Below are 18,532 nucleotides of genomic sequence, written 5' to 3'. Positions count from 1 at the left end.
TGGGGGGCAACAAAGTCCACTTTTTCAGAAGAAATCGCAGCATTTGTTGCTGTCGCAAACATTGCTTGAACCAAAGTTCAGCTCTCGTGGTCGTTTGGCTGAGGTGGAGGTCAGGGCGGGGGGGACGGACGCTCCCCGGCTCTCGCCTCCGGCTGCGGACCGTCGGGTTCGCAGCGTGTGTTGCAGCCGCCGGCCTGCCGGCGCGTTGATTGGCTCCGTGCTCAGTTCCTCCTGAGGAGGAAATCACTCCTTTTATAGTTAACGGAGCGCCGAGCTGGCCGCTTTCCGGGTTCACGCTCAACTCGCCCAGCATGTAGAGGAGGCGCCGCGCCGGGAGACACCTGGACCGCCGCGGACGCACCGGAGCCCCGGACATTCGGAGAGAGACCCGCCGCCGACCGGACAGGAGCGAAGGTGAGGAGCGGGAGAGGAGAGTAGGGATGGCACGGGAGGAGAAGGGAGGTGTATTCAGGTAGGAGGAGGAGGAGGAGGAGGAGGAGGAGGAGGGGGCTGCTGGGTTTGCAGGGAGGAGGGGGTCGGTCCTCTGGGTGGATCCTGGTCTCAGATCAGACATGTCAGGTCCTGCAGGGCGCTGCTGCTTCACCAGGAAAACTGGAGTCCGACCTCACGCTTCCCGCTGCAGCTCCTCTCTGCCCTGAGACCACTTTACTGCAGGTTTGCTGAAGGTACGTGCTCAAACCCGCCACAACAGCGGACCCGGGGCGTTTGTAGTGAAGTACCGAGTGCTGATCCCAGGACAGGGCGGCGGTGCTGCTGCAGACCCGGTTCCAGTTCTGACAGAGTTCTGCTGTCAACAAGCTTCATGAAACAAACTTCTCACTGTCTCAGAAACAGGAGCAATCGGGGCTTTTTGCTTTGTTTCCAGTGGAACCGCGGAGGGGTTTATTACTGCATCTGTCAAATGTGCATCAGGTTGACTTTTAATCTTGTGTTCAGAGTCAAAGCAGAACAAATGGTCTGCAGTTACAGCCCCCCTCTTCACACAACATGAAGCTGCAGCACGAAGGTGAGGTTTGCTTGCACATCAGGAGTGATGGAGGAAGTACAAGATGCTTCACTGGAGTATTATTAGAAACACCGCAAAGTAAAATAACTGGTGGGGCAGTTACTATTCGAGGCAATGCGCAGAGCTGAAATGGTTGATAGATTAGTCTGGTCAGGCTGGTTCCACTTTCTTGAGTGTGACTGTTTCTGCTTTTGGTCTTTTTTTTTATGTGCTTGTATTTTCAACAAACAAGATCTCATTTTGGACTCTGCTGCTGCCATGTTTCATAACTGTTTATGTTTATGTATTAAACTAATAACTTGAGTAACACTCAGAGTCATGAAGATGAGCTTTATCTTAATCTGCAACATTGCATCACGTCTTTTAAGCTTTGTCTAGTTTGAACATGAGCAAAGATTCTTGAAACAAATGGGTTCAGTTTGTTTATTGCATGAAAAAAGACACTTTCTGCCACTTAAATGTATAAAAGGTCAATAAAGGACAGAAACCACTAAATATTGTGATTGTTTGACAGATTGGTAATATCAGGTGAACTAAACAACAAAGAAATAAGTAATTTCATACGTTGTATATAGACTAAAACCGAATAATGCAGTACCACCTTCTGGATGGCTCAGCAGACATTTCAGCTTTGAGAACCACATCTGTACCAGGCTTTCATCATCACTAAAACAATAAGAAATATTCTAATAGCATGGCATTTCTCGCTTTTGCGTGTAGAAAACAGATTTGATTTTACTGGCGGCAGTTTAGTTCCCTGAAGTATGAACTACTGGGTTTTCTGTCATTGCAGCAGTTTATGAACTATGGTGTTTCTGCTGGTTTAACGAATGTATTACGAGAGTCATTAGCATTTGCGGACACAGACGTAGAGAAATACTCGGAGTGGAACCTGCTTTAAAGTACCTTACTGCTTTATTACTGATTTATTAGTGCTGAGTACAAAGTGTTGATTCATCACTGCCTGTTTTGGTATTCCTATGATCTGTATTTGTTCCAGCTCTCCAAGTTTTATCTCATTATTGTTTCAGACGGATGGAAAATTCTTTATTTTAGCAGCTTTAAAAATAATCGAAAAAGTGACAATTTTTCTTTCTATCATTCAATTAAAAACTCAGCATCTGTACGTACTTCTGACATTTTATATACCAACTGATTTGTTTGTTAATTGCGAAAGTGTTATTTATATTGCTGTATGGAGCACAGAACACATGTTAAACCGAAATGATTTGTATATTGATGCACTTTTGACAACTTGAGATAGTACCTGATTGTATTCAGGAGAAAATATGTTTTATTACACATTTTATTTCCCTGTGAGAAAGCAATTTTACTTCTCCACTAATAACTGTTTGCTAAAAATAATATCCTGCGTTTATATGCTCGTTTAACTCAGCTGCACTTTCTGTTTGGTTTTTGTTAGCAGCAGCAAAGCGTTTTACCTGATCTCAGTCTGCTCGACTTCCTCTGTTTTAAATTTAGGCCAAACTTTCAGAGCCTTCATCACTTCCTCTTTTTGCTGTTTTTGACGAGAAGACGCCGCCGCTTCCACTTCACTCTGTGGCACATTAACTAACTCGCCAGTCGCTGTGCTCGGGCTGCAGACCGGCGGGTTTTATTCTCACCTCTTCGGCCACATTTCATTTCAGCTTCGTCCTGCACAGCCTGCAAAGACAACGCTAGTTCATACAAAATGCATTTTGACTGTTCATGTTAACATATTACAACTCCTACTTCCTCAAAGACGGTGGTTTTCAGTGTTGGGTGGGGCTCGGCTGATGGATGTCAGAATCTCAGGTGTTCTGTGTGTATGTTTGTGTGTGTGTTTGTGTATGTGTGTGTAAGCTATCACTGTTAATGCATTAAAAAAAAAAAAAGCAAAAACAGTAATATTACCATCTGTTGCAACGTCACATGTGTCACTGCAGCAGGTTTGTTGTCACTGTAGTTGTTGAACTTTGACCTACATCGATCACTGCGATTCACTAAAGAGCGGCGCGGTGGAGTAGCGGTTAGTGACTCACAGTGAGACGGTCATGGGTTCAAATATCACCACCACCTTTCTGTGTGGTGTTTGCATGTTCTCCCCATGTCTTCCAGGGTTTATTCTTTTGGGTATTTGTTGTCATCTGGAGGAACTGGTTGGCAGACTGTCAAACGATCAAGTCATGTTTAAAATCTATCACCAGAGAGAACTACTTGTGAATGTTAGAGGTTAAAAGACTCGACATTGGTAAGGAGTTTGAAAAGTGAACGCTGGTGTCTGTGTCAACACTTCATCATGCAGCGCCGAAATCATGAAACATTCACTATACGAAAGAGAAAAATAGCTGTCATAAAGAGGTTCTCTGCAGGACCAAGCAGGATAGAAGATGGTTGGATTTTTCTAAACTATCAAAAAGGAGAACCTTTAGTCCACAGCGTCTGAGCACTGAAAGCAGTTTCATTCTGTGGCAGATATGAGAATAAAGCTGGTCGATTGAGTCATATATTAGAAACGTTCCCCTTTTCAAACTCCATGTGCCTTTTGTGTGTTGACAGCATGGGGAACCTGATCAAGGTGTTGACGAGAGACATCGACAATAACGGTGGAAACTTTTTCCTCGACTTTGAGAGTAAGTGAAAGACAAATAAAGGCACACACATCAAGACTCATCTGTTTACACATTAGCCTTCCAGAACAGATCCGCATGGAAATGCAGATTAATATCCTCTGCTTCAAACCACTGAAATATTTCCTCTCATCCGCCTTTCGTTGGATCAATATTTCCTTTATTTCTGTATGTATGGTGCTGTTGGGAGTGGGTCTAAATGCCGTGGACAGGCTTATCACATGACTAACACAAAGGGAAAGACACACAGACACACATTCACACACATTCACACCTGTGGACACACTGGATTCTCCTTCACGTCCTCAGGAAGAACATGTGTTTCTCCACCCCAAAAGCTTCGAGCCCTGATTATTGTTCCATGGGATGGATTTTAAAAAGTTCCTTGAATGTTGAGCTAAGTTTGTAAACCGTCTGTAAAAATGAAAGTCAATAGTCTTAATAATGATAATTAATAATAAAGCACACTGGTGTAATGAGATAATACTGGCTATATTGTAAGCATGCTTGCATGTGTATGCGTACGGCTCATCCACCCACCAAAGAAGATATTATGATAGAAACTGCTTTTCTTTTGTCGCTGAGCTCATAGCAGAACTTGTGCTGTTGCTCCTCCTCAGACGCTCAGCCCTCGCAGTCGGAGACGGCCGTGTGGGAGAAGGTGAACCAGGTGCTGACCGAGGCTCAGGTGGTGCTGGACGACCTGCAGGCGTACCGAGGAGCCGGAGAGGAGATACGACAGGTACCAGAAAAGAGACGGCGCGTTTCAACTTGTGTTTCATGCAACTTTTTCTCCTAAATTGTCGTTGGTGAGGGTTTTCATATTTCATATTACGCCGAATCAATCAGACAACCAGCTGAAACAGTGGCTGTGAGTCATTACAGGCTCACCTCCATGCAGATGCTTTAACTGGCTCTTTCCACATCAGTGTGATGGAGCGTCGCGGTTGTTAATCCCTCATTCGCCGTACCCCGTATGATCGAGTTAACGGTCCCAACGCCGTGCGTCTGTGGACTGATACACCGACACACCTTCATCTGCAAGTCCGTTCTTGGACTGTTTCCATCGCATCTCTCCTCGTACGTGTCGGAGCTTGTGCTCCGAGGCCTTCAGCTCCCTCACCGGCCCGTCTGTATGCGAAAAAGCTTTTTCTTACTCGACTTCCTCAGCTGAGAGCGAAGTGCAGCGGGAAAGAAATATTAAATAAAAATAATTTGAAACATGCTCTTATTTTCTCTTTTTTTTCCTCCCACTTTTATTTAAGATGTGATTTCAGAAATTCTGTTCATTATGTCTGTAACTGAATAGTTGTATTATTTGACATGCACTTTGAGAATGATTACCCAGAAAAATACAGTAAGAAAGTAAGAAAACATGAAAAATCCTGTTAATTTATTTTATTGGTCTCAATATTCTATCATCTGAAAAAATATAGGCTATTTTGTTTAATTTATTGGTGAAATATTTTCCTAAATACTGTCCCAGTTACAGCATGAACTTCCTGGTGTGTGTGTGTTGCTGCGTGTGCAGGCCATCCAGAGTCCCGGTGTGGACGGAGTGCAGGAGAAGGCCTGGTCTGCCGTGGTTCCTCTGGTCGCCAAACTCAAAACCTTCTATGAGTTTTCCCAGAAGCTGGGTGAGTGTCTGATTTAAGCTAAACACTAACGCGAGGTCGCAACATCGAAGGAGGAAGTTGAGGAGAGTGTGTTTTATATCAATCTCCGGTCTCCGGTGTCCTCAGCCGACTCCTCGCGCACATCATGTCCTCCTGCCTCTGAGGGCCTTCGCGCCAGCTGAATATGAGACCTCAAATTAAACACAACTCCAGTTTTTCTGGCCTGTTTCCAGGGAAAATTCATATTGCTTTCATGTTTGGATCAGTGTAGATCTGAACACACTGCTTTAGCTGCGTGCGTGTCCCACAGAGTCCAGCCTGCAGTGTCTCCTGAACGTCCTGACCAGCTCCGGCTCCACTCCCACTCAGCACCTGGAGCAGCAGCAGGCCCTGGCCCGGCAGTTCGCCCACATAATGCACTTCACTCTGCGCTTCGACGAGCTCAAGGTCCTCCGGCCGAGATCACCCCCTCGTCCCGTGACTGCCGCCTCGGTCCCCCGTCTCCACTGCGGTCCTCATGCATTTCTTTGGTTGCAGATGACGAATCCCGCCATCCAGAATGATTTCAGCTACTACCGAAGAACCATCAGCCGCATGCGGATCAACAACCTGTCTGTGAGTTAAAGAAAGACTCATGAGATGAGAGTAAATGAAGCTGCACCGTTCATGAAAACTCCAGAACTCCGATGGAAATGCTCTGTCTTTCCCAGGCAGACGCAGGGAGCGAGGTCAACAACGAGCTGGCCAATCGGATGTCTCTGTTTTACGCCAGCGCCACGCCGATGCTGAAGACGCTAAGTGACGCCACGTCAAAGTTTGTCTCAGATGTGAGTCTCTCCACAGTTTCTCAGACGCACGTTTCTGTCTTTCCTCTCGGTTTGTTTTTTTGATACTCTGCAAAAAATGCTAAAAATGGTGCAGATAAAAAGGAGAGAATGTACTTTTAAGAATTGATTTGAATTATGAAAGTGAAAATGAATACGTGCAGATGAATTTCATTTGCTTTTAAAAATATTGACCTTAATTCAGTTTTATTTTTTAGTGCAGGCGAGACGACAGAGAAGGGACAGACGTACGATACATAACATGACATTTAAGAAGAGATGTATTTATTTAATGTTTATGATTTGCTTGTCGTAGACTTCACTGAAAAACTGAAATAGAATTGTGATGTGTTTCTCCATTGCCCACCACCAGAGGTCGCTGTCACTTCTTTTATGAATTACATTAACCTGCCTCAGGATTTAGGCCTGCATGTTCTTCTAATGTGAATATTGATCAGAGTAAAAACCTCATTGTTCAGAATCCAGACGTGCCGATTGAAAACACGACGGACTGCCTGAGCACGATGGCCAGCGTGTGTAAAGTGATGCTGGAAACACCGTGAGTCCCGACGCCGTCCTCGAGTCAGCCGGGGGTCGCCGCCGTCCCGGCCTGACTCGACCGTGTGTGTTCTCGCACTGCAGGGAGTACCGCAGCCGCTTCGCCAGCGAGGAGACGGTGCTGTTCTGCCTGCGTGTGATGGTGGGAGTCATCATCCTGTACGACCACGTCCACCCGGCCGGAGCCTTTGTTAAGACCTCCAATATAGATGTAAATCGCACACACACACACACACACACACACACACACACACACACACACACACACACACACACACACACACACACACACACACACACACACACACACACTCACACCTGCACACTTAATCTGAACTCAGCTGTAAAGTTAAACCTTTTCTAACATTTTGTCTGGAGCCATAAAGCACATTTCACCATTAAAATGAGGCGAATGCAGCTCAGGAAGTCTCGCACTTGATTTTGATGCACAAACAAAAAGTAGATCTTATGATGCATTCATGAAGTTTTAACGACAGTTCAGAACAGTGAACATTTTATTACACTGAACCTATTTTTGTACCTGATTTTAATACTTTTTTTTCCTCTTTTCAGGCTTTTTTGTTTACTGTTTTGAAATTTTAGCTGTTTTGGCCATTTTACCTCTTTTTAAAGAGTTTTGCATGTTGTTTTCCTGCCATATTTCATTTTCTTATGTTATAAATTGTAGATATTTCAGTTTTTTTAAGCTGTTCTATCCTTTTTTTTCTTCCCATTTCTTGTGGTTATGCTATTTTTCCCAATTTTACATGTGTCCTTTTTGAATCCCTTTTGAACGAAAAGTGACAAATCATATAACAATATAAAAATAATTTAAATGTTTATTCAGCGAGGGACTAAAGAGCCACATGTGGCTGCAGAGCCGCAGGTTGAACACCCCTGGATTATTTCTTTTAAATAACTTGAATAAAGAAAATAGAATAAATTATCAGTGGTTCAAAAATCAAGAAGGTGCTTTAGTTTATTTTTTGAGGCAGCAAAAAAAGGCCATTAAATGGGATATTTTAAGATTTGATTGAGATTGAGATTGATTCACTTACATATATGTATTTAAACAATACATGCATTTTGACTCTTTTTTTTATTATTATTTCATCATTTTTAGATGAAAGGTTGCATCAAGCTGCTGAAGGAGCAGCCGCCCAGCCGCGTGGAGGGTTTACTCAACGCTCTCAGGTCCGTCCGCCGTCACGCCAGCCGCAGACTGACCCAGGGGAGAAAGCGGATCGTTCTAATCGAATCTCTCTCCCTCCGCTCTGCAGGTACACCACCAAACATCTGAACGATGAGACTACCTCCAAGCAGATCAAACACATGCTGCAGCCAAATTAACCCTCAGCTCCTCTGAGACTGGGGCAAAGAAGTGTTGTGGTCCAAATTTCAAAAGAACTACTGAACAAACTTTTAGCTAATATTCTTATGATTGTGTTTTTTTTCCAGCTGTTTTTGTTGTTTTTTTTGGGTTTTTTTTAAAAAAGAAACTGAGAGAAATTGATTAACTGTTATAAACGCCATGTTTAATCTGCCAACTCATGGAAGTTCATGGCAGGACAGTGAGTTTTTATACATGTATATTTAACCAGCCCTTTGTGACTTCTGACTTCTTAACACGACCCCCCCGAAATGACCGATACTGGTGGTTCTGCTCAGGCATTGGGACGTTTCACTGTTACAAAACAAAAGAAACGTAAAAATTGTCTAGGTAGTGTAAGTTAGGAAGACTTAAACTGACACACAACAATCAAAAAGAAACAAAAACATATAAAATACATCTTAATCGACAATGTCAAGGTTTTATTTAATAAACTCCTGATCAGAACATCAAGGACGTCACGACCATCCAGTTTTCCTCACTGAACCACACCGATTAACAGACTGGAAAACTGTTTTGGTGGCTTAAAAATCTGATAAAACATCGACATTGAGACGGTCTTGTTTTGGCGTAACTCCTCGGCTGCAGCTCCTACCTCAGAAATGCCGCTGTGGCCTTTTCACTGTCGCGATCAGTGGCAAGAATCTTAAAAGAAAAATTGAGTTTATGAGACGACGCAAAGTTGAACCGATCTTTAGTTTTAGTTTGTGTGATCTCCTGGACGAGCAACAGATTTGTAATCTCTCAATCAACCTCCTGCAATGAGGAGGACGATCCTGCAAGAAAGTCCTTCAGAAATCTTGAAAAAATTCATGGTCTGAATTTTATGACCTTTGTAAAGTTCCAAGCAACTTTACTTCTTAAAAAATGCATGTTCCTCTTGCATGCAGTACTTTCTACTGTCCACTGGATGGCGTTACTGTAACGAAACAGTCATTTTAATCAATGCAGTGACTCTAAAATTCCAAAGTGCTGATTCAAAGGGACAGGAAGCACAAATTAGGAATGAAAGTCTTCACATTTCCTCCTGATAATCTGAGAAATAATCCAGACTTGAACAGAGATCAGTAAAGGAAATCCAGATGTTACAGATGAGTGAATTATCTCCGTTTTGTGTCTTTACATTGAGGATTTGTTACCATTTTTTTTTAGGGGATTTAAGCCCATTAAGAATATTTTAAGTTACTGGAGTACATTTCAATGCATAGCGAATCAGCAGCAGCAGCTTTGTGAAGCAGGATCCCCGTCTGGATGTGGGACGACTCTTCTTTCTGTTTATGAGTTCACACAGAAGCAGGTGCTGTCAGTGTGATGATGACCAAATCTGAAAGATGGCCTGAAATTCAACAAGTCTGCAGAGTTCCCTCGAAGCTGCTGGAAAGCAAATAAACTCTGAGGCTTTTTGACGTTTTGTCTCAGTTTTCTGGTATCCAAAGGTACGGATTTAAAACCTTAACAGTAGTGAGGTGTTTGTAGATAATAGCCAAGTGAAATGGAGCACAATCATCTGACAGAGTAGCTTTAAGGAATAGAAACCACAATGTAATTTGTACATTGACGATTTTGTTTTTTTTTTTCCAAGTGCCTCTTTGTCTGCTGCAGCTTGCAAATTAATATTTCTGCATTTTCTTTTTAAATGAGCGATCAGGAATTTGGGGGAAAAAAATGTTGTCTCTCAGGGCCACTTATTAAAAATACCACAAATGCTTAAGCAGCTCCTTCGGTCTGTTGGGAAAAAAATGGATTTGACTCATTTTTTTTAGAGAGACAAGCTGCTTAAATAATGCTTTGTTTCAACTTTACATTTCAACATTAGAAAAATATTAAAACTGTCTACAGACGATAAAGTGTGCTACGCTGCCTGGAACGAGGATTTTCTCAACTTTTCTGTTTGATCATGGATATGACATTAATCTGAAAGAAAAGTCTTTAAAATAAACTGAGAGAATGAGACTGATGGGAATGTAAATGAACCACTGTGATGAGGAAGACTGCGGTACTGATGGGTAAATCTCACACTGATGTAAGAATCAGTCCAACTGGAAACTTTTAGGAACTTGCTTTATTTTTATATTTTGCTTTGTACGTTAACACAATGAAATTTATGGCATTAATTGTTTTAAACAGATGTGTCTGATGGCCAAAAAAGGTTTTGATATTTTTAGGATTTTTTTTTTTTGTTGTTTTTTGTGTGTGCGTGATCTGTTTGATAATAAAGTTTTGAATGGAGATGTGTGGTCACGTGTGATTGTTGCATCTTCGTCTCATTTCATATGTCTCATATATTGAGATTGAGAGTGCGGTGTAGACATGTGATGTGGTTTTCATTCAGTCTGTATTTTGCAAACTTAAAACCACCTCGAGTATCCAGTTCCTTTTATCTATTGACGACAGTGTTACTGCGGCCAATGTCCAATCGCTAACTTAGGTCTACCGATAATATCAGTAATTTCACTTTCCTTTGTTTTTGACTGTCAGATATCATGGCTTTAACTAGAGATGCATACCAGATGGCTCTCTCTTGATCTCCTACTGTATTTCTGTGTTGGTTATTCATTCTTTGTCGATGTCTGTCTCAATCAATTCCTTTACTTCCTTAAAAAAATGCAGAACTGCCCGGTTCCCTCCTTAAAAAAACAAGCTTGATTCATTATTTTCTGCTGTTGATTGAGGAACAGTGTCACCTCATCTTCTTCTTCTCACAGCTTTTTTTAAATCACTATTAAGACTGGTTTCTTCAGTTCTGCTTCTCATGCTGCTGTGACTCAGTCACTGTTTTTACTACGTCTCCTTCTTTTCTGCTGACTCTGCACACATAACTTCAGCATATCTGTGTCAACTTTTCATCTTCAAGATCCACCTTCAGTCAGAAATTTTAAACTTAGTTCTAAAAGAGACTGGTCGACATTTCCTGTTTTAACAATTTTCTCTCAATTTCTAAAACCACAAAGCATTTTAACGTGAAGGAATTCATCAGATACGGAATATGTTCCACTGTGATACAGTAATGTGTTCTGCTGTTCTTCATTCACGCTCGTATCTGAGGTTCCAGTCAGCTCAAAGTATTTGAGTGGGTAACACCCATCTGACACACACACACACACACACACACACACACACACACACACACACACACACACACACACACACACACACACATACACACACACGGAATGTGCCGCTTCCTGTCAGCTGTTTTTCCCGGGAATTACAAGCTCACAAGCCCTCCCTCCCCCCAGCTCGTGAGGGGAATTGAACCACCAACCTTGGAATTTGAAGGCATTTGATAAATGTGTCACTAAACATACACTGAACAAGTTATTTCTTCTAAACTACTGCAACTTTGAAAGCTGTTTTTCTATGATGATGCTGATATTTGCCTGGTTTGCGTGAATTTTCCAAATAAATATCTAAACTGCCAAATCAAATGTCTGAGAGCCAAGTATTGAGGCTGCTCTTTCTGTCTGAAACTGAAGAATTGAAAGGATATGTTCGTTTTTACTTACTGATGCACAGACTCTGCTAATAAACTTGACTTATTGCTGTAAAAATAGCTTATATGAAACCCTTGCATAGCGTGGATGGTTAGAATTCCCTTGTGCTGTATTCTGTTAGTAGAAGGTCTAAATTTAAAATGAATGAATAAATGGAAATGTTTGGAATCGTACCACTTTATGAAGTTGCAATAGCTTCTAGAATATGAGGAAATATTCTAAAAATAGTGTGTCTCAGAAAATAAAACTCCATCCAGCCATCCAGAGGAAATTAACTTTGGTCTGAAGACGTGCTGTTTTACAAGGCAGAGAAATGTCTTGACGATTGAAAAGAAGCATCAATGATGCAGCAATTTGAAATATGAGGAAGAGCTTATCACAGGATCCGGTGAAGTGCCAGAGCTGCGGGGGCAGTAAACTTCACTGGACTTTAAACATTATATTGTCTTCAGAGACAGATGGACACACAGAGAGAGATCGAGGCTGTCCTACATCAAACGGCTTCAGTGCTATCTTATCTTTATAGCGAGTGTTTGAAGATTACCGTATTTGTGTGTGTGTGTGTGTGTGTGTGTTTGCTGTAGTGTGTGTCCCTTACCAGCAAATATTTCCCTGTGGAATCACAGCTTAACTCTTGCTGCATCCTTAAATTTGCTCCCATTGTGATCCTTCATCAAGAATCTCACAGAAAGTTCTGTTCAGACTGAAGGTTTGCAGACTTGTGTTGGGATCTTTGAAGCACCTTTGATGATCCTCCTGTTCTTGGCTGAGCAGTACTTCGTCCCAGGTCGCCATGGGGCAGGACCAGGGCCAGGATCAGTTCCCCCCCATCTGTCTCCATGGTGTTTTCACCATCAGCCGTGATGCTGGAATCAGATGTCTGACTAGATGCAGGGTCTGAGGGAGCCATTGATCACCAGAGGAGGAGGAAACCATCCCGTCACAGGAAGTCGGATCAGACCAAGAGTTTCTTCTAGTTCTATCTGCAAGTCATTTTTCCAGATCGCAGCTAGAAAATGCTTCATATGCACAAAATCACCAGTCCGACATCTACAGATGGAAACGAACCTCTTCTTCCTGCGCTGCCGCTGCATCGTTGATGCATAAACTTTTGAGTACATTAATGTGTGTGCATGTGTGTGTGTGTCTGAGAGAGAAGAAGAGGCAGAGATGTGAATCTTTGATATGTCTGAAGTTTTCAATCTTGATCATAGAATATAACTGTCTGGTGTAATTTTGACGGTTCTCTGCTCAAACTGACCAAAAATACCAGCTAGTTCAGGCATTTTTTCTGATTTCCTTCCTTGATCTTTTTTTTTTTTGGTAAGTAAGACTGTCTTACTAAGACAACTTTGCTCTGAAAAAATAACTTATAAATGTCTTTTTTTTTAAGGATCAAAAACATGTGGATTCAGTGGAAGTGAATAGACACAAAGATGTGACGATGGACAAACAATTTGAGTAATTTCATTGCATTTTTTTTAAATCTTTTATAAAGGGAAGAGTGAAATAAAAAAACTCCTGAAAAGACACTTTCTCTCCAAATTTGAGCTCATATGCATGAACACAGTGTAAAGTATGTGTAAAGAAATATGCAAAAAAAAAAAAAAAAAAAATGTGTATGAGGGTACAGTAGGTGTTAAATGTAAATCCCTTTCTTCTTTATGCAGAAAAACTTGTAAAAGAATTTGCGTGTTCGGCCTTTTCTTGTTTGCAGCAGACTGCAGGGTCAAACTGTCAAAGTAAAACATAAGACCTGTGATAGATTTCCTCAAAAAAAGTGGTATTAAAAAAATGCGTGGACCACTTTCTGTAAACTGTGGAATACTTCACTGAAGTTTGTCTTTCATCAGATAATGCAACACTCTTACAGGTGTATCCACGCTCACCTGCTGGCCATATAAGGAGTTTCCTTCCTCCTGAGGGAAACAGGAAGCTGCTCCCCTGTTTGACTGATAACACCGCCTGGCATCGTGAACACACACACACACACACACACACACACACCGCTCCACATGTAAAGACTCTTATCAGCGGGCAGTTTGTAGCTTTATCAGCGCTGCAGCTTGAGCTGTCAGGTGTGGAGTTTTACTTTTAGTTTTTTATTGGTTAACCAGGTTGCAGCTGTCTGATTAGATTACACCAAAAACTAACATGACTGTTTTCTTTTGGTCTCAGCGTCCTGCCGCGCTCTTTTCCGTCAGACCAAACATTTGCAGCAATTTGCTGTTTGCTGCTGTAGATTGAGACACATTTATACACAAAGGCCGGAGTTTGCTCTGAAGCTGCTTCAGGATCAAAACAGCGATTTTGTGTCTGTCGCTCTCAGTTCAGCTGTCATTCTTCTGTATCGGAAGACAGCTTCACTTTTCTCAAAGTGTGCCAAGTGCACGGTGTTTATTTCAGGCCATGACGTTGTAATAACACTTTATTGGAGCGTGTAAAAGATTACTGAAGGAACAAGGAGAAAGTTCAGGCGGATGTTTGGATTTAAAAACCTTGACCTTCGATATTCATGCCCCACATTTCACCTGCGGTCAGGTTCAAATCTGACTGTCTATAAAGACTTTAAAAGACTCACACCTTCCCATAAACAACTCTATTTACATTAACAACATAACTCTCCAGGAATAGTCTGACATCTTTAACTTTCATTTCATTTTAGCTTGTCTCGATCGTCCCCATCCAGCCACGGGGGAAACGCCCACATCGCACTTTAAAAGTATCGGTTCAGACCACAGCTGCACGTCTGAGCTGTGAAAGACCACACGTGGGTGAACTGAAGAAATGAACCTCACGACACAGCATATGAAGCAGAGGAGGAAATGCAGCGGGACGTTCGCTGCCTACATGCGTCTTAATTATGGGGTTCCCATAAATGTTTTGTCTTCATTTCATTAAAACAGATGTACACAAATCATGGAACTGTGGTGGGTGGGTTTCTGTCCGAGTACCTCAGTGAACGTTCAGCCTTCTGAAGTACAGCTGGAGCAACTCTGAAAACCAATGCACAACTCACCAGTTCTGTGAGAACAAGTTTTTGTATTTATCTTTTTGGGATCATTCAGCCTCACAATGATTTAATTGCTGATGGAACCAGTTAAATAAATCCTTTCATGTTTCCAAATTCAGTGTGAAAGGCAGCTCTCTGCGTCACCACATCGTTCACACAACATTCTGGGAGAAACAGTTGATTTTATGTTAAAGGAGTGTATACTGAGATATTGAGCAGGACGAAGGATTTCTTCATTTGACTCAGTATCACGCGGTGGATACGGAAAGTGTTCAGACCCCTTGAAGTTTCTCACTCTCTGTGTCATTGCAGCCACTTGCCAAAATCGAAAAAGTCAGTTTTATTTCTCATTAATGTACACTCAGCACTCCATCATCTCTCCAGAGATGCTCCATTGGGTTTCAGTCAGGGCTCTGGCTGGGCCGCTCAACAACGGCCGCAGAGTTGTTCTGAAGCCACTCCTTTTGGCCGCATTCATCTTCCCTTCTTGCAACCTCCTTCGTTATTTTACTGTGTGCTTTGGGTCATTGTCCTGTTGAAAGGTGAACCTTAGGCCCGGTCTGAGGTCCTGAGCACTCTGGGAGAGGTTTTCCTACTTGGTTGTATTCGTCTTCCTTCAGTTGCAACCAGTCGTCCTGTCCCTGCAGCTGAGAAACACCCCCAACATGATGCTCCCACCACCGTGTTTCACTGTCGGGATTGTACTGGGCAGGTGATGAGCAGTGCCTGGTTTCCTTCACACATACCACTCAGAAAAGTTCAGGCTTGGTCTCATCAGACCAGAGAGTCTATAGTCTCCCTACCGCATCTCTGGGGCTCAGCCACAGCTCTTCTCCCACGATTGCTCAGTTCGGCTGGACTGTCAGGTCTAGGACGAGTTGTGGTCGTCCCAAACTTCTTCCATTTGAGGATTATGGAGGCCACTGTGCTCTTAGGAACATCGAGTGCTGCAGGTATTCTTTTTGCAACCTTGGCCAGATCTGTGCCTTGCCACAGTTCTGTCTCTGAGCTCCGTGGGCAGTTTCCTCCACCTCAGGATTCTCATTTGCTCAGACGTGCGCTGAGGTCTTATAGACAGGTGTGTGCTGTTCCTAATCAAGTCCAATCAGTTTAATTGAACACAGCTGGACTCCAATAAAGAAGCAGAACCATCCCAAGCAGAATCAGAAGAAATGGACGGCATGTGAATCAAATATGAATGTCGCTGCAAAGGGTCTGAATACTTTCCTTTTTTCATAAATTTGCAAAAATGTCTACATTTCTGGGGGTTTTTTCTGTCAAGATGGGGTGCTGAGTGTACATGAATGAGAAATAAAATGAACGTTTTGGATTTTGGCAAATGACTGCAATGACACAGAGTGAGAAACTTCAAGGAGTCTGAATACTTTCCGTACCCACCGCATATATGAAAATGATTTACTCACATTCATACAACACATTTCATTTTCTTGCACCCCATAATTTTAGATATTATGAGGTTGTTTTTAATTTCTTTGTCATCTGTCTTGTCCAGATTATGAGACTGATTGTTTGTTTTTTGTTTGTTTGTTTGTTTTTGTTTCTGTCTTTCTGGAACACCGTTTATTTTCCGGCCCCTGGTTCTGAGTTTCTCACTGTGAGACCTGTGGAGTGTGTGAGAGCGTTGCTTCAGCTCACTTTGGTTGTTTGGCTGAAAGTCGGCGCTGTGACGAGCAGAACGAAGCGACGAACCGTAGAGAGCTGTGTGAAAGGGAGACACCGGTGACTCACAGCTTCGCTCACATGCTGATATTTGATTTTCCACTTTTGAAAACACCCTCCTTCATTTCGGCACACTCTTGTCTGCTTTGGTTATACACTCAAAAAGAAATTCCCCCACAGATCCTCTGAGATTGTTTTTTTCTCGGGGCTACTTCCTCATTCAAAACAGTTCTCTTTTCTAAAATTAAATTCAGTTCATTTTTATTTGCTGTAACTTTTTATTTATTTGATTTATTTTCTCCATGTAAGTTACATCAAACACTTCCACATGAACATGCTGTGACATTTTGGTTAGCATTAGATCTAGTTTTAATCAAAATGTAGAGATTTCATCTGTTTTCTAACCTTAATGAGAAAATCAGAATGAACTCAGTGTCGTCCTGCCATTACTGCCCTGCCAAGATCATCATCAAACATCCTCACTCAACAAGAAGAGTGTTTGTATGTTTTTATTTTATTTATTTATTTTTTTTGTCTTTTCTTTTCGTAAGACTTGTTTTTTGAGGTAATCGGTGATTATAAATTCTCAGAGTATTACCAACTTCTCCTTTATGGATGTTGGCGGTTGGTTCTGTTATCGGGTGAACGTCGAGATCCTAGAATGACACGTAATGACACCAAGCAGTATTTGACCATTTAAATTAAGATTCTAAGCCAGAAAGGTGCAGAGAAATCTTGCTTTGTAAAACACCGGAACCTTTTCTTCTCGCACAGCAGGTCTGTAGTACAGAAAACAAAAGACTTGGTGGAAACACCATAATACTCGTACTGTGCTGCGGTTGTGGGCTGCAGAGCGAAGTGGTTTCACTTTCCTCTCAGCACGGTGCACAATCAGGTGCTCTGGAAAACCCTCTGACAGCCCGAGGGGAGGATACCGTCATGGCCTCCCGAGGCCTCAGCAGGAAGAGTCGGGGGTTTCACTGGTACAGATAAATTTTAATTTTCTGTTTAAATATAGAGTGAAGACCCCAAATTCTGCAGAAAGAGGAACGGCTTTTAAGCCACAAGGTTCTGATAAAAGCTGATATGATCTAATGATGGAGCCACGGAAATCTATTTAAAAATAAGGAAATAATGGTTGTGCAGGTGCAAAAAAAAAAAAAAACTAACTGTGGATAAGGAAACGTCAATCAGTCACTCAACAGAAAAATGTAAAATAAAGTGTGAGGTGTGCTGGAGGCCTTGAGTCGATGCGTCCCACACATGTGAAGACACAGCTGACATCTGATTCACTGTTCGGACTTGAGTACAATATTTTTTATTTACAATCTTAGTGGCGAAGTGCTTGATTTGAAGCCATTTTAGTAAATGATTTAATAGATACCAATGGCACTACAGCATTAATAAAGTATGGAAATTTAAAATTTGTGCTCCTTAAATGTTAAAATAGTGACAGCTGTGTGAGGAGACCAATCCAGCAGAGTGTCTCTTGTCCGGTGGAGAAAGACCTGTCCTGCTCACCAGGAGGTTTTTGGTGTCTGACTTTGTTGCAGTCTGTGTGAACGTTCCTGCTCTGAAATGTTAATAAAGAAGCCCCTGCAGGCAGTTAAGCTGGCCTGGACACCGTGCTTCCATGTTCTCTGTGGAAACTACATATGGGCTGATTTGCATGCTAATGTTTTGCACAGTTAAAAGAGCTTCAGGGAAGGCTTTGAAAACCTGAAGGGGGGGAAAAAATTCTCACAATCTTACAGAGATTTTTCCAAAAATGTGCTTTTCTCTATAACAGAAATGAGAAGAGATGCCCCTTTTATGTAATTTATCATTTACTTTGTTGGGCTTGGAGGCGTTCTGATCAAAGTTTGCACTGTCCGTATGAGTGGGCTTTCTGTGGGTGATTCAGATACGCCACACATCTGAGGTTACCTGGGGACGCCAAAACACTCATAAGTGTGTCTGTGAGTGGTTATGACTGTTTAGGTTGAGGGACTTTCTTTGTTGCAGCCTTAATTTTTATTATTAACAAAGAAATGTATATCTGCCAAGTGGACAATATGGAATTAACCTACAGTTTAGCAGCTATAACTTTCCTTATTAAAACACCAAATTTGACTAGCTAGTTGAGTTACTTGTGCATTTACAATATAAACAAAGTTAAAGGGAGTAAAATTATTCTTTAGTCTTTCATCTATTCTCTAAAGCTGATTTATAAGCGCTGTTCTATTTGAATGTCTGGAAACTGTCGTCAAACACAGTCAACTTGTGCCTGATTGACCCCAGTCTGCTGTAGCAGACCTAAAGCTGAAGGACAACAGATG

At 42.0% G+C, this 18,532-nt stretch overlaps 1 protein-coding gene across 3 annotated transcripts; it reads left to right on the top strand.

Annotated features, from left to right (window-relative positions):
- Positions 1-257: 257 nt before the first annotated feature.
- On the top strand, positions 258-9,477 carry LOC115405941 (protein FAM49B-like). Of its 3 annotated transcripts, XM_030115748.1 has the most exons (12): positions 272-414; positions 580-686; positions 3,569-3,642; positions 4,260-4,381; positions 5,171-5,276; positions 5,566-5,702; positions 5,793-5,870; positions 5,966-6,082; positions 6,559-6,638; positions 6,722-6,848; positions 7,761-7,831; positions 7,918-9,477. In XM_030115748.1, the coding sequence occupies exons 3-12, from the start codon at positions 3,570-3,572 to the stop codon at positions 7,985-7,987; spliced, it is 981 nt and encodes a 326-aa protein (XP_029971608.1). In that variant the 5' UTR covers positions 272-414; positions 580-686; position 3,569; the 3' UTR covers positions 7,988-9,477. The 3 variants fall into 3 exon arrangements, with proteins under 3 accessions (XP_029971607.1, XP_029971608.1, XP_029971609.1); XM_030115747.1 differs by lacking the exon at positions 580-686 and having other exon boundaries at positions 258-414; XM_030115749.1 differs by lacking the exon at positions 580-686 and having other exon boundaries at positions 318-394; positions 3,564-3,642.
- Positions 9,478-18,532: the final 9,055 nt, after the last annotated feature.

This window comes from Salarias fasciatus, chromosome 18 (assembly GCF_902148845.1).
Source record: "Salarias fasciatus chromosome 18, fSalaFa1.1, whole genome shotgun sequence".
Lineage (NCBI taxonomy): Eukaryota > Metazoa > Chordata > Actinopteri > Blenniiformes > Blenniidae > Salarias > Salarias fasciatus.
This window is presented reverse-complemented; position numbering and strand designations above follow the sequence as displayed.

Coding starts and splice junctions, on each gene's coding strand:
- LOC115405941 (XM_030115747.1), top strand. CDS start 3,570: ATGGGGAACCTGATCAAGGTGTTGACGAGAGACATCGACAATAACGGT. Junction 4,382..5,170: donor CCGGAGAGGAGATACGACAG/GTACCAGAAAAG, acceptor CTGCGTGTGCAG/GCCATCCAGAGTCCCGGTGT. Junction 5,277..5,565: donor TGAGTTTTCCCAGAAGCTGG/GTGAGTGTCTGA, acceptor CGTGTCCCACAG/AGTCCAGCCTGCAGTGTCTC.